Source organism: Convolutriloba macropyga, chromosome 7 (genome assembly GCF_964194025.1).
Source record: "Convolutriloba macropyga chromosome 7, txConMacr16.3, whole genome shotgun sequence".
Lineage (NCBI taxonomy): Eukaryota > Metazoa > Xenacoelomorpha > Acoela > Convolutidae > Convolutriloba > Convolutriloba macropyga.
Genome location: NC_134474.1, coordinates 32,723,798 through 32,739,047, shown reverse-complemented (window position 1 = coordinate 32,739,047; position 15,250 = coordinate 32,723,798). Strand labels below are relative to the sequence as shown.

The 15,250-nt window shown below is 39.9% G+C and overlaps 2 protein-coding genes across 6 annotated transcripts in view; both read left to right on the top strand.

The window, feature by feature from the left end:
• LOC142342786 (eukaryotic translation elongation factor 2-like) overlaps positions 1 to 15,250 on the top strand; it is a 425,342-nt gene that overhangs the window by 85,186 nt on the left and 324,906 nt on the right. The window lies entirely within an intron of this gene.
• LOC142342784 (filamin-A-like) overlaps positions 1 to 15,250 on the top strand; it is a 90,289-nt gene that overhangs the window by 43,715 nt on the left and 31,324 nt on the right. For 3 of the 5 annotated variants that reach the window (XM_075394351.1, XM_075394352.1, XM_075394350.1), the window contains exons 12-27: positions 7 to 145; positions 1,301 to 1,324; positions 2,191 to 2,417; positions 2,786 to 2,957; positions 3,439 to 3,575; positions 4,084 to 4,324; positions 6,948 to 7,112; positions 7,667 to 8,524; positions 8,868 to 8,989; positions 9,251 to 9,458; positions 9,936 to 10,174; positions 10,495 to 10,656; positions 11,075 to 11,264; positions 11,908 to 12,152; positions 12,303 to 13,749; positions 14,007 to 14,138. In XM_075394351.1, coding sequence (XP_075250466.1) covers positions 7 to 145; positions 1,301 to 1,324; positions 2,191 to 2,417; positions 2,786 to 2,957; positions 3,439 to 3,575; positions 4,084 to 4,324; positions 6,948 to 7,112; positions 7,667 to 8,524; positions 8,868 to 8,989; positions 9,251 to 9,458; positions 9,936 to 10,174; positions 10,495 to 10,656; positions 11,075 to 11,264; positions 11,908 to 12,152; positions 12,303 to 13,749; positions 14,007 to 14,138 — 4,708 coding nt within the window. The remainder of the gene's footprint in view (positions 1 to 6; positions 146 to 1,300; positions 1,325 to 2,190; positions 2,418 to 2,785; positions 2,958 to 3,438; positions 3,576 to 4,083; positions 4,325 to 6,947; positions 7,113 to 7,666; positions 8,525 to 8,867; positions 8,990 to 9,250; positions 9,459 to 9,935; positions 10,175 to 10,494; positions 10,657 to 11,074; positions 11,265 to 11,907; positions 12,153 to 12,302; positions 13,750 to 14,006; positions 14,139 to 15,250) is intronic. The other 2 variants (XM_075394353.1, XM_075394354.1) reach the window with 2 other exon arrangements.

Sequence of the window (15,250 nt, the reverse complement as noted above, 5' to 3'; positions counted from 1 at the left end):
TTTCAGAATGCGACTACGTACACAGTGAAGTACATGGCATCTCTGCCAGGTGCTCACGTCATCAAGGTTACCTTTAATGGACGCAATGTGCCTGGAAGTCCCTTCACTGTCAACATGGGAACACCCAACGCCCAGCAAGCACCCAGTTAGTCCATTTTTTGTGCTCAAAATCGTAGATACCAATTTTCTCTGCGATATATTTATCATTTCGTTCGGTTGGTTTTGAACTGTGTAAATAATTGAAGATACTTATAAAAATAATACTATTCAGGCGTTTCTAACACAACACTCAAGTGACTAAAATAAAAAGCGAGAATTATCAAAGACAGCTAACCATACCTATTAAGACAATTTAAAAGATTCACTGATAGGAGCTAGATAAAAGAGAAGATTGCTTACTTTTGCAATTTTAAATGCATGCTGGAGAAAAGGGTCTAGGAAGTAAACCCCTACGGAAAAAACCCCAAATCGGCTGTGATAGGTTAATATCAAGTCCCATGGGCCGCTAAGGATTGGCCATGGCCAGCGTGGCATGGCCAAACGATCTAAATGCGCAGCTCGTTAAAAGTCAAGTGGGTGTTGATTTCCTATCTAAAATTAAGTGTTTTTTTCCCTGTGTTTTTCCCCGAAACCGCTGAGAAAAAGGTATTACATCTACAGAAGCATTTCCAGATTGGTTTATATAAGATGGCCTCGATACATAGTGCACCTGGCCTTCTCAGAATAATTTGAATTTTTAAATCTAATTTAATTGTGTGAAGTAACTTTGAGGAGTCCTTACATGAATAGCAACTCACCAATTGGTATACATGTACTTTTCGATTTGTAGATTTAGATGCTGTGTTATCTTTATACTAAATTAAGAGTAGTACGAAAATATAGTGTTCAACTGTATTCGCTAATTACTTATGAGCTTACGTTTCAAAAAAAGTTAGTACATTGATAAATTTTTGACATTCCGCGAATCATATTGTTATCTGATTTTTAAGAGGCAGAAGCAGTTATGGAGGACGATTTAATTAAAGCCGATCGGCTTCGGTTGTATTATTGGGGGGGGGGGGGGGGGGGGTGAGGGGAACGGGTTTGGGGTTTTCAATCAATGTTTTACTTAAAGCACAGTAAATTGACTGACTTGTACTATTTATTTAAACATATTCCGCTTTTGCTCTAGAATGACGCTTTTAGGGAGCTTTTAATGTTGAGTTTTGGTACCCGAAATATAATAACTTAACTAATTTAACTGGCTTAATTAAAAATAGTTGTTATTTTAGATGGTAAATTTGGTTTGCCTTCTTTTCAGTTGATTGCGCCACCATTGAACCAGGTTTTCACGCCACCCTCCTTCTTCGTTCGCTACCTGTAGCGCTTACCACTACTATTTTATTGCACTTGTTTCATACCGTGTTCAGTTTTATTTGTTTTTGTCAATCATTTATTTTATTGTCACGCATCAAGTAGTCTTTTTTAATCAATTTGGAATTTGAAAAGTTGATCAAGTCATTGTTAGTTTCATTTGGGGGACCTAGTATGTAAATGTGAACGCTTTTATTGAGAATAATGGTTTCACGTCACTCCGCTATTTCCCCCGGCAAAACTGAGTTTTTGAAACTGAGTTGCCCTTCTTGAGTAGCTATCTTGGACCTTTCCCTCATCCAATCCACCGCAGCCTTTTGTGTGCACATGTTATCAAGAAATATATTTGGATATTTGGATCTATTCGTTTGCACCACCCCCCCCCCCCCCCCCCCCAGTATGCAGTGCACCACACAGTTACAGAGCACATGCCATTAAATAATACATCGTTCTAGAAGTATGGTGCTGCAAATAGTATGCGCCCATTAAGCGGGGGGGGGGGGTCAGGAACGATCCACACACTTTTTCTAATTTTTAACCCCCCAAGCGCACGTGGTATATTTAAGCATTATGGCTTAATTATGTATAGCTGAATTATGGCCCTTTTTATGATGTCCAAGTGTCATTTGTTGCCCCATTATATATTTTTCGACCAGCAGGGGTGTGCAACGTTTCATTTAAATGATCACTTTGAGTGAGAAAAGTTAGAACTTTGCTCATCTTGGGAGATAGATAAATGCGAAACAGTTCTCAATAATTGTTCAAGACAGGTGGCTCAGTTTGATCACGCATTTTTTAAATCAGCAATAGTAGCTGAAACAGTTGTTTTAACTACAGAGAACGATCCTCGTCGTGTCTACGTCACTGGACGGGGAGTCCAGCCTAAAGGTCTCCGCACGAACGAACCAGCTGTTTTCAACTGTTTCACCAAGGATGCGGGTGAAGGGGAACTGACACCATCTGTTCTTGGCCCAGGAGGCACCCAAGTACCCTGTTCTAAACAGCCCAAGGCTGATGGAGAGTTCGAGTGTGTGTACAGACCGATGATTGCTGGCCCTTATAAGGTTAAAAAGTTTCCTCTGGAGCGGAAAAGATTTTCCTTGAATTAAAAATTTCCAAGAAGTGAGCATTGTTTTCATGTTCTCAAAAATGCCTGAAAGAGGTACAAGTGTTTGTAGATCTTCAAACTGAGCTTTTAAATCTTCAGAAGAGCTTTTGATATCCGAGTAGGTCTGATTTGCGTTCAGATAGTTTTTGTTCATCTGAACGATCTATAATTTAAAACAGTAGATTCTGAAATGTCTCTTGCTTGATGCTCAGACGTATGTCTAACATATTGCTTCTAACAAACGTTTGAAAAAACCAACATACTATTGCAGGATTGGTAGATTGAGGCGAAATCGTCCTTATTAGGCAAAAATCCTCCCTTTAGGTGATCGTGGCGTTCGGAGGACAAGACGTGCCTAGAAGTCCCTTCCAAGTGCAAGTTGAGAAGCCAACCAACTCTCGCGTGATAGCCTATGGACCTGGTCTATCTGGCGGTCGTGTGAACAAACCCGCAGCCTTCACTGTCGACACTCGAGGAGAACCAGATGCTAATCTAGGTAATGTATTTTGTGTTATTTTTCTTCGGCTTCATGTTACGTCACGCTAAAGACGTGAATTACCACGAACAGAAATCAGACATGGTGTAAGAAAACGATGGGTAGATAAAGAACTAGAATTAGTCCGGATCAGAAATTTTTAATTAGTTCAGGAAGGCTTATATGCGCAATTCTTGCATCAATAAACCAGATTTTTAGTTTTGGGCCGTTATTTTACATGTAGCGTCATTTTGATTGCTTTCAAACGAAGTCTATAGCAATTATAATAGCTCTTCAAGAGTTGGTTGTCACCGTTTACGAGGTGAGAAGGTAAAAAAAATGCAATATTAGAAACTTCGGTTGAAAATCTTAAATCTTTTTAATGAGTCCATCCAATAAGTAACACAGATGCTAATAGCTTGGCATTTTACAGAGCTTTTTTATGGCTATAATACAAAAAAAAATCGGTTTGTGAAATACAATAATATGACTTGGTTTGTAGGCTTTTCGATCGAGGGACCGAGTGAGGCGCAAATAGATGCTGAGGACAACAGAGATGGTAGTTGCAAAGCCAAGTACTACCCCACTGTGCCAGGAGACTACATCATTCACATCACGTGCAACAGCGAGGACATTCAGGTTCGCGTATACTCAGTTATCACAGATCAGCGAAGAAATTTGAATCTATTGTGCCCCCACCCCCAAGCTCTCGCGCTATTTTTTACATAATGACGTGCTGCATATCAAAGCATAACTTGTAACCTGGATCATAAGAACAAGGGGGTGGGGAAACATAACAGATCCAAAAATCCTCCATGGTCTATTTGCTGTTCCCGTAATCAAAGTCGTTATATGTTTTTGTTTAGGCTGCTTATCGCAGTGGCATCTGTAATGTGAAGTGCTGCTTATGATGAATTTTCAGAAATAAGCCTGCAAAAACTGATTGCTGCGTGTTGTGAATAATTACATCAATTGTTCTTCCGTTTATTTATAGCAGAAATTTTTTGAATGTTTCTGTCGTCCCCCCAATATGTAGTTTTCTTTGTACCAAGTGCAAATCACTGTACTTGAACGCATTAGTGGTCGCCCATTTTGTTTAATATTACTCAAAATACAGCTCAATTAATCTTCATTTATTCATCTCTAGGATTCGCCCTTCAATGCCCGAATCATATCAATTGAAAGCGAAGAGTCTCCACCTGTGGATCCGGAACAAATCACTGTCACTGGACCAGGTGTTGAACCAGAGGGCAATTCGATCAACAAGCCCGCCCAGATCATCATTGTGTTCCCGGCCTCCACTCCCAGAGGAAAAATGCCCAAGTTGGACATACTGATTGTGGATAGAGATGGAGAGAAGGTGGCGGCGACAGCACCACAGCTCTTAGGTTTGTCTCTTTTATAAATAGCTGCGTCAGCAATTCCAGGCGGCTATTATTGCGCTCCTAATTTTTTTTACAATTCAAACAATTTGAATTGTATTGGGGCGCTGTGTTTTTTTTTATTAAAGATGTGTTCACACATTTTTCGATGACTGTGATCTTTCAAAACGGGATAAACAGGTAAAGCCCAGCGGGCATTAAGTTTCATTAGAGGCCCAGAGTGGGCTTTAGTAGTCCTTCAAGTGCTTAGAGTGGTGCAGCTGCGGGATTGGCCTTAATTTAAGGTTAAAAGGTCATTTTTAGGAGTTTTTTTGGCTCAAAATGTTGCAATTTTTCATGTTTTTTTGTGATTATTTTTTGAGTTTTTGATTAGTCTTAGGTTGAAGTTTTAAAAGTTGATGAAGGCCTTTTGCGAGACAAAATTACTTGCTATAGCTATTTATGATCTATATTTTTGGTACTACAAACACAAACACGCAAAATGATACTATTTTTTTTCAATTTCAAGTTTTTTTGAAAATGTTTGTCATTTTTTTTGAGTTTTTCCAGCTTCAGGAGCCGGAGAATCTCACTAAAGGTTTGAAAATAGGGCACTGCATAGTTTCTAATAACAATGGATTAGTTTTTAACTTTTTAATGTCTCGAATTTTAGCATTTCTTTTTACAAAATCTGCAATTTTTTTTAAGATTTCCTAAAGTTTTCGTCAATTTTTGAAATTTGACCATTCTCAAGTGACAGAACATTTATTCTAGGGTCTGAAAAAAAGTTGCTGCATGTTTTTTCGTTTCAATGGTTTTGTTTTTAACATTTTAACCTTTCGAGTTTTAGAAATTTTTTGATAAAATTTGCATTTTTTTTCAAATTTTTTCAAAACATTTGTCTTTTATTCAGTTTTTCTTGCCTCAGTATCCTGGTAACCTCATCCGGGGTTCGATAGTATGTTATTAAATAGTTGCTAGGGGGCAATTGAATGGTTATCGACATTTTATCAGAACGAATTCTATTTTTTGAAATTCGAAATTTTTTCTAAAAATTATTGCCTATCGACCTTTGAGGCAATGAATTTTTTCAGGCTTAAAATTGGGTTACTGAATACCATCTGGAGATACAAAAATGATTCTGAAGATATTAATATCACAATTTTCAGCAACATTTCACTGAAATTTGCAATTGATTTCATTTTTTTTATTTTCCTGTCATTTTCGAGTTAATCGATCTTCAAGGGCCAAGGAATTTTTTTCAGGTCCTGAAGATTTAATACTGGACCGATTTCAGAAACAAAAACTGGTTTTCAACATATTTTTGAATGAAGTATGTTCAAAGTGATCAAATTTTGCCGTAGGGATAAAAGCTGCAAGAGTTTTAGCAATGAGTATGTTTTTGTTTAGTTTGTTTGATTGTTTGTTTCTCATTTTTTTTCAGATGATTTTGTTTGTTTTGGGTGGCATTAATCAATTGATCTGCTGGTCAGGTAGAGTACTTCTAATTATTTCTTTCAATTCTCTGAATTGTATTTCAGGACTCGTCCTGCTATGTTTTTTTACTTCGTCTAACAGATTTTTGTTTTGTCTGACCCTGACTTTTTCAATGACTTCAGTGACTTCTACTGCTTTGCAGTTAAAATTTGGCTCTGTGACGTCATTTCTGCTTTTAGGACGGTCGCGTGATTTACCTCACGCGAAAATTGACTTCTGATCTCCTCTATGGAACTTTATTTAATGAACATTTACTAGTTAAAGATCAACAGTGTGCATCTAAGTAGTGCCAAGCTTATATGCCCCAATTCTTGAGTATTAGTCTTGAGTTTTTGATTTCGGGCTTTTAGGGCTTTTTCCTCATAGACTATATGTGTATCATAAAAATGACATTACATATCTAACCCAAAAAAATTTGGTGGTCTACAAAAGGACTTTTGGTCAATCTGCCTATATTGTTTCTTTAGTTGTTTCAATTCATGGAATACCACAAGCGTCTATCATGGCTTTTTTCGGGCATTCTGCCGGCTATGTTTTTCATTGACGATATCCAATTTTCTTAACAAATTTAAAAATTATAATAATTACGGTTCCTGCGTAATCGCAGCGGAACAGCATTAGGCCACAGCGGCCTGTTCTCAGCTGTCCTTTTTCTTATTATTGACAACATTTCAGACTGATCTTTTTATGAGAAGAATTGCTCTTTTTTGGTTACTATAGCAAATTTTTTTGCGCTTGAAACTTTTCCATGGTACCAGCATTGCAGCCAACCTTGGTCAGGCTATGGTTAACCTGAAGCTATGGTTAAGTGAGAGCTCATCCTCACACAAATTTCCGTTGCCTGAAGCCAATTTAGAATGCATATTTTTAATAAAAAAACTAAATAGATGTATTATGATCTAAGATTTTGCAAGAATGTGAAAAGAAACTTAAAAGAAACTTCTATTAATCTCGATAAAATTTTGAGAAAGTCTACTTTAGGTAGATGGGACAGTATCATCTTAGCGCAACTGACAAACTTTTGAAAGTTATGATACAGTGCATTTTCTTACGTTAAAAAGCAAAAATTTGAGGTTCTAGAGCTTGTAAGGTTTGATTTATTTTGCAAGTGGTTCATTTCATTTGTTTGTATTTGTTTTTTATTTGTTTGCAGAGCAATCGCCTCCCAAATATGCAGTGCAGTACACCCCAAAGAAGGACCAGAAACATACCATTTATGTGTCTACTGATGGGGTGGCGGCTGCTGATTCACCCTACCAAGTATACATCGACAGAGGATACGATCTGGCCAATGTCAGGGTGCTCAATTTGCAACCTAGTAAGATTTTTAATAATAGATAACCTTCAAAACAGTCGATTTATTTTTTAGCTTTATTCTTCATGTAAATTATTCTAACATCAGTTCATTTATTATGATCAGTAATTAATATCACTGTTCATTTAGTGAAATCTTGAGAATATAAATGTTATTTTCTTGAGGATTAACTAATTGCTAGAAGTGACAACAACTTGGGTGCTTCAACTTTTTGCGGCAGACTAATTTAACTTTTCCTTTGTAGTAATTAACAAAACTTCTACTACTTTCTCGTCCTATAACAAACTAACCTGCACTGGCATTCACGTTCTGTATCAGAGCACCTTCTCTTTCCGCGTGCAGAGCTAATCTTGCAGCTGAAGTCTCTCTCTTTCCATTTCTCGTTCTCTGTACTGTTAGCCCACAGTTCAATTCTTCTTCAACTCACTTCTCGTCAACCCAGTTGCATCACAACCCTCTGTCGCTTCTCACTTTCAGTAGACCGTCCATTATTTCTTCACACCCCAGGGGAGCCTCATAGAAATATGAAAATGTTGATATGATGACTATTTTATTAGCTGCGAAAGTCAATGTCGCTGAACAGTTCGAAATCCAACATCCTACTAACGCCGACTTGCCAACTCCCAGAATTGTCATCAAAACTCCGTCTCGTAGAACCATCAAAGCAGCTACCAGATCTGGACCTCCTGGAACTGACTATGTAGATTTCACCTTAGAAGAAGAAGGACCTCACGACTTATTGATCTATTTCGGAAACATGCTTTTCACTGAAGTTGCCATAGACTCTGAAATTGGCGCCAGTCCTTCTAACGTCCGAGCTTATGGACCGGGTATCTCAGGCGGCGAAATAAACATACCTGCCGAGTTCAACGTTGATACTCGAGGTGCTGGTACTGGGGCTCTCGGTCTCGAAATTGAAGGTCCGTCCGAAGCTCACATCGAGTGCAAAGACGATTCAAAGGGTCTTTGTCGAATTAGTTATTTGCCAACATTACCTGGCGATTACATAATAACGGTTCGGTTTGCTGATCAACATATTGAAGGCTCTCCATTTAAGGCGGTTGTTACAGCTAAATACGATGCCAGTAGGGTTAAAATTTCTGGAAAAGGGTTGCACAGTGGCAATGTGCGAGTGTACGACTGGGCAGAAGCGAAAATTGACTGCTCTGAAGCTGGAGAAGCCGATTTGTTTCACGAGATTATTGGTCCAAACGGTAACATGTCGCAACCGATTCCCTCGAGTGTGACTCCAATTGAAGAGGGCGTGTTTTCATTGAAGTACCAGCCACAGGAGGAAGGGAACCATACAATCGTGCTCAAGTATGGAGGTCAAAATGTCTATCGGAGTCCTGTGAAGGTGAACGTGAAGCCATACGTGGATGTCAGTGCAATCAAAGTGTATAGGTTTTGGACAGGTAATCTGGCTACTTTGATTTGCAACAGACCAACAAATAGACTTCACGTTCAGTAATATAAAAATAGGTTCGCAAATTGAAAGAGAAGTTATATAATCTTGAATGCAAGTTATCAATTTGATTTAGTTGTAGATACTGTCATGAATGAATCTGAAAAGTTTCAAGCAGTCCCTTTCCTTTTAGTGACTTACTTGGTGCATGGGTTTAAGTAACGCATGAGTTATCTTCTAAATGTTAAGTTGTTCTTAAAATTGCATGACTAAAATTTCGACAATGAGGTAGCTTTCTTTTTGCTCATATATATTTCTATCTAAATCTGTAAGAACTATGATGATGTTTGCAGATGTGTTTGTGGAGGGATATCATGACTTCTTGGTCGACGCCCGAGCTCAGCCAAACCGAGTTGGCGATGAAGAGGTCAAGGTAGTGATTGTAGCACCATCAGGACGCAAAACAGCTGCCAAGGTAAGCTAGAACTGCTTTGAACTAATTTCTGTATTCGTTTTTGTCACGTGTTTCGAATGGCTGCTTGGTAACTTCGAAACTATATAATTTCCCAAATTTATCAGGCGGGCAAGTCTATTTTTGGATCTCATTTTAATCAGGTGCTGTATTTTTTGTGATGTTAATACAGATTGTCTTAAATTGGAAAAATTGACCTCTGATATTGTTTTTGTCATTCGGTTAATTGGACGTTGAAATGAATTCGCAAATTTTGTGTGCAAGGTGAAACCTTTGGGCGATGGAACATATGAGATCGGCTATGTAGTCAAAGAAGTTGGGCCTCACAACATTGAGGTGATGTACCAAGGTGCACAGATCCCGAATAGTCCATTCAAGGTCAATGCAATCAAGGGCAGAGATGCGACTAGAGTGACTGCTGTGGGTCCAGGACTGAAGGAAGGTGTTGTCGGACAAGAGGCTCATTTCACTGGTTAGTTTTACTCTCATTATTCCGATTTTAGTTCTCTCTATTTTAATTTTTTCCTTTCTTACTCTTAACTGTGTTGCAACAGAGAGCACGTGCTTTATTTCCTTACAGATGTCTCAGAGATTTGGTAGCACTACAAGCAATTGCAAATTCTGATTGTTGCAACTTTCGGTGGACAATTCAATTAAATGAAAAACATACTTGATCTTTGATTGAATCAAACGCATCGTGACAGCGTTCAAACAGGATCACAATTTTTCACGGCATTAATGTGTAAAATTGTTGAAGTAATTGTTTCCTATTTCACATATTCATAAAATTTCCTATCTGTATCAAGTCGAAGAAACAAAAACAACAAAAAATACGAAATGTTTCAGCTATAATTTGTTGTGATAGTTTATTGGACGCTGGCGTATCTTCTATCAGTTGTCATAAATTTTGACAAATGGCATTTTGTCAACTGCTACCTGTTAACTTTAGTCATCAGCAAGAATGCAGGTCCTGGCTCTCTTGGAGTGTACATTGAGGGACCTTCGGAAGCTAAGACTACTTTCAAGGACAACAAAGATGGTACCTGTTCACTCGCCTATCTGCCCACTAAGCCAGGAGAGTATAACATCGTCATCAAATACGAGGACGAGTCCATCCCCGATTCGCCCTTCCATGCTATGATCTACCCAACTGAATACGATCTCCTCAACAAACCAGATCCCACAAAGGTAAAAATTTTATTGCGCTTTCTCTTAAGAAGGCTTTTAGAAAAGTAATATTGTTTAGGTTGTCAATATTACGACTATAGCTCAACCGATTATCATCAAAAGAATTACTAAACTTCCAAAATTTTCTCAAAAATTTAGTGCGAATGGCATGAAAGTAATGACGAGTTTTGTCATATAATCCTCTAATTACTAAAGATCTAGAAAACCTAGAGAAATCTTGAAAAATGTGGAAATTACTTTTGATCTAAATTTGCGGAAAATCAGTTTTAACAGCTGCAGGTGTGCTTCCGAGCAATCCAATAATTACTTCACTTTTTCAGGTGAGAGTTTCTGGTCTGAAGCCTTCGACACCCCAGTCCCCAATGAGTCCAGTGGGATCCCCAACTGTGGAGACCCCGACCACTGTTCTGGCTAGCGAGCCACAGCAGTTCTTAGTGGACGCTTCAGAGGCAGGAGATGCACCACTCAAATGTGCTATAACGGTATGTCCTGTCAATACGAAGCGACAATTGGGTCTTGCCTATCATACCCCCTCTCGAAATTATAACTCGGCTCTTGGTATAATAACGGTTAGGGGAGTGGATGTACGTTAAATACACTAAACTAGGGGGTCTAAAATTGGAAAGACCCCAAGTATCATCTATAGCTCATAGCGACTGCACGAGTTCTTTCCACATTGCCTCAAAGGGTTGTCATAACGGCTGTATTCTTAAAATTGTCTTGGCCTACGATAGACTGAGTGAGACATTTGTAAGGAATTGTCTTGGACTACGATTCCAAAACTCTTGCCTTGAGTATGCATGCTGATTGTTGTAAAAACTGACCAAAATTTAAAACGATATGTTTGGCATTCCAATTTGAAATTCGTTACGCATAACGTAAATTTAAAAAAAAATACAGGACCCGACCAATCGAGAGCTTCCGACTCAGATAGCAGACAACAAGAATGGAACATTCAACGTGCACTGGGTGCCTGAAGATGTGGGACCACATTCTGTGGCTGTGCTGTACGGAGGACAGCCAGTCCCTAACTCACCATTTGCCGTTCAGAGCCAACCCACTGGCAATGCACCTGCTGTCATCTCACCAGGTGCGAAAAAGCTTCCAACTGTGTAAATTTGTCACTTGCTCTGTGCAGTAATTGTGGACGTATTTTAATGTTCTTTCTGGCTCCTAATTCTCAATTGCCTCGATACGAAACTATACCGAATCCTTGTCGGCGAGACAATTAAATTTTCTTCATCATTTTTAGGTTTTGACAGAATTGTTTTTGTTCTATTTATAGATCATTGTATTGTAAATACATAGTCAGTCTTATTACTATCCATTTTATTTGACACAATTTCAGTCACTGGCTTTTAAGCTCTTGTTCCTATAAGTTTTAAGTGGCAGGGGGTTTAGTCGACAACAAAAACTTAATCAAAACCGACAACTCCACCACACTCCAATTGTAATGGTTAGACCAACTAGTGACATTTTGATAAATGTGATTTGTCCAAACAGAATTAAGCTGTTTATGTTTCCCATTTTTTCCTTGCCGGCTAAACCTTCTGTTGGCTAATACTCCTAGCAATATTTTTAGTCGATATTTGAGAAGTAAATTCTTTTAAAGCGATGGGGCAATGAATTTTAAGGATGTGCTGTGGCTCAAACTTCCCTTTTATGAGTATCAAAAAATGGGGACTTAAATGGTTGAAATTGATTATATATCTGAATTTTCTGTTCTGTTTAAGAAATCAAACAGATCATACCTGTGAATATCGATTACCCATTCACTGTGGATGCGACAAAAGGAGGCCGCGGAAACATTACCTGCTCTGCCGATGGTCCTGATGGTCGCCGGTACCCGGTGTTTGTGAGCCAGAGGCCCAACCAGAAGATTTATGACTGCCGCTTTAGACCACATATTGTAGGAAGTTATCAACTCAATGTGAAGTTTGGTGGAAATCATGTGAAGGGATCACCATACAAAGTCTTGGTATGTTTGTTTGTTGATTCAAATTTTTTTTATGCAATTAAATGCACATTTTTTAAAAAATGCACGATTCTTGTTCGCATAATTGAGCATGAGCTGTACAAGCTGTTGAGTAGAAGTTATCTGAAACAACTAAATTAACGATGATTTTAGGCTACTGACGCTGAACCTGATTTTGTTGACGAGGGGGTGCTACCCGCGACGGCCAAGCCCAACAATCTTCAAAGCAAACCCTTCTCGCCAACCGGACCTGGCGGCCCTGGACAACAACCGAGCTACGATGATCCAAATTCACCTGCAGGCCTCAATCCTAACTATAAGACCAATAAGCCGCTTACCTTGGGTCAACCTACTGGACCCCAAGGGCCTGGTGGACAAAGCCCTTATAGTGGACCAGGAGGTCAATCTCCTTACGGTGGTCCTAAAGGACCAGGTAGCTCACCTTACGGTGGACCACAAGGACCTGGTCAGTCACCGTACGGAGGACCCAAGGGACCTCAATCGCCTTATGGTGGACCTCAAGGGCCGCAAGGACCAGGTGCACAAAGTCCATACGGTGGACCTCAAGGTCCAGGTCAAAGTCCATACGGGGGTCCTAAAGGACCTGGGCAGAGTCCATATGGTGGACCACAAGGACCCGGAAATCAAGGGCCGCAAGGACCAGGTGCACAAAGTCCGTACGGTGGACCACAAGGTCCAGGTCAAAGTCCATACGGGGGTCCTAAAGGACCAGGTCAGAGTCCATACAGTGGACCTCAAGGACCTGGCCAGAGTCCGTCCGGTGGACCGCAAGGACCTGGTCAAAGCCCATACGGTGGACCACAAGGACCTGGTCAAAGCCCATACGGTGGACCACAAGGAACTGGTCAAAGCCCATACGGTGGACCACAAGGACCTGGTCAAAGCCCATACGGTGGACCACAAGGACCTGGTCAAAGCCCATACGGTGGACCACAAGGAACTGGTCAAAGCCCATACGGTGGACCACAAGGACCTGGACAGAGTCCGTACGGTGGACCGCAAGGACCTGGTCAAAGCCCATATGGTGGACCAAAAGGACCTGGCCAGAGTCCATACGGTGGACCGCAAGGGCCTGGAGGCAAACCACCTCAGAACTTTGACGAGCCTTTTGCACCATCGTCGACTCAACCGAATTACCAGGCGGGAAAGCCATTCTCTCCAATGGGACCGGGTGGACCTCAGAGACCTGGGCAAACACCTACAGGAAAATCACCTGCAGGACCAGGTAATCCTTATTACGATGAACCAGGAATCGCACCTGGTAGTACTCAGCCATACAATGCGCCTCCTGGATCAGGACCCAGAGGACCACCGGGTGCAAAATCCCCCGGTGGTCCACAGACGCCCTCATCGGCTCCTCCTGGATTGGGCCAAATGACTCCCTGTGACTTGCGGGTACCTACCGACAGTGATGCTCCTCCTGGTACGCCGGTGACTGGTGAGGTGATCACTCCCTCTAGGCGAAAGGCTGTGCCCACAATCGTAGACAATAACGACGGAACTGTCGGTGTGCTCTACACGCCTACTGAACTTGGCAAACATCAATTGAATTTGCGACAGAAAGGAAAAGACGTGAAGGGTACGTTGTTTTTAAGACCTCTCAATCTTCAGTTAGGGTCTTCAAATTGGCTAATATTAGTTAACAGGTTTGAAGTCATGACATCAGATGAAAACATTTTCTTTTCGTTCATTTTGAGATTTTTTGTTTCAATCAGCTGAACTTTTTAAAAATATAACTTTCTCTAATCCTATTTTTCTCTAGTTAATTTTCTCTATTCAAATAACTGTATTAGCATGTACATAATAATGCAGGTTTAGCGATGATTTTTTTGACAGGCAGTCCATTCTACTTCAACGTGGACGTGGTCAGTGAAGGAAAGGTAACTGCGTATGGACCTGGGTTGACCTCTGGCATTGTCAACGAGCCATCTGTGTTCACTGTTTCCACTAAACAGGCTAAAGGACCAGGTTAGTTGCCGGTGTATCCCTTTTGACACTTTTTGCAGTTTGTGTGTTCATATGTTGGAAGTAACCTTAGTTTTCTCTAATGGAATGATAATATGTTAAAATTGTGTCAGGATGTAAAGGAGCTGTTACCGTCATCAATTTATCAAAGCCCTCAAAGTTGAAGCCATTTAGTTATTAATAGTCGCCCTCGTCTTCTCAGCCTACTATTATCACGGCCCTGTTTTAACGACTCAAACAAGAGTGTTCGTGGAACGCCTTTTTTCACGGGGAATTTTATTGGAGTGTATTTGAACCAGCTATGCAAACATTTTACATAGGCGAGGGCATTTTATTGATCAGATGAGGCTTTTTTTGAAGCAGTTGTTTTTAATAGCCGCACAGCGATAGCTGGGGCTATTATTGGCCTTCTCTTGGTTTTTTACAATTCAAAGAATTTGAATTGTATTGGGGCGCTGTCTTTTTTTTTTTAAGATCTGTTCACACATTTTCATGATTTTTGAAGTCAAATTGGAGTAGTGATTTTGGTCACGCCGAAACAGGAAGTGGAGCGAAAAAGCGAGTGGTTTTGCGGCGTGAATTTTTTTCGTTCCAAATTTAAAGTAGAGTGAGAAAATTTTGTTTGAACAAAAATTTGCTTTCTCGCTAGTGGTTTTCTGTTCACATGCGGCAATTTGACTTCGATTTTTACTGTTTTTTCGTTTTTTTGGATCGGATTTTTTTCTAAATGGTTTTTCCAATCCATTGATAGTCCGTTCTAGGTCTAGTTTTCTGTTTAGTCAATGAAAATTCTTTGAATTGTACGTCAGGACTTGTCCTGCTATGTTTTTTTATTTCGTCGTCATGATTTTTGTTACGACCATATGACGTCACAGCCACTTTTTGTTCATTCGTTCATGCAATTTCAACTGAATTGCATGTGTGACGTCATTTTTCGCTCTTAGTGGAGCGAGTTTTTTGTTCATGTGCGTGATTAAATTTTTGGTCACACTTGACTTACCTCACTCTCAAAAATGACTTCCTCACTTTAAAATTGACTTTTATTTACTTTAATTCAAAGAGATAAGGTCAAATGGGTGTGTGTCACTCTAAATGAAGGTTATTTGAGATCAGCT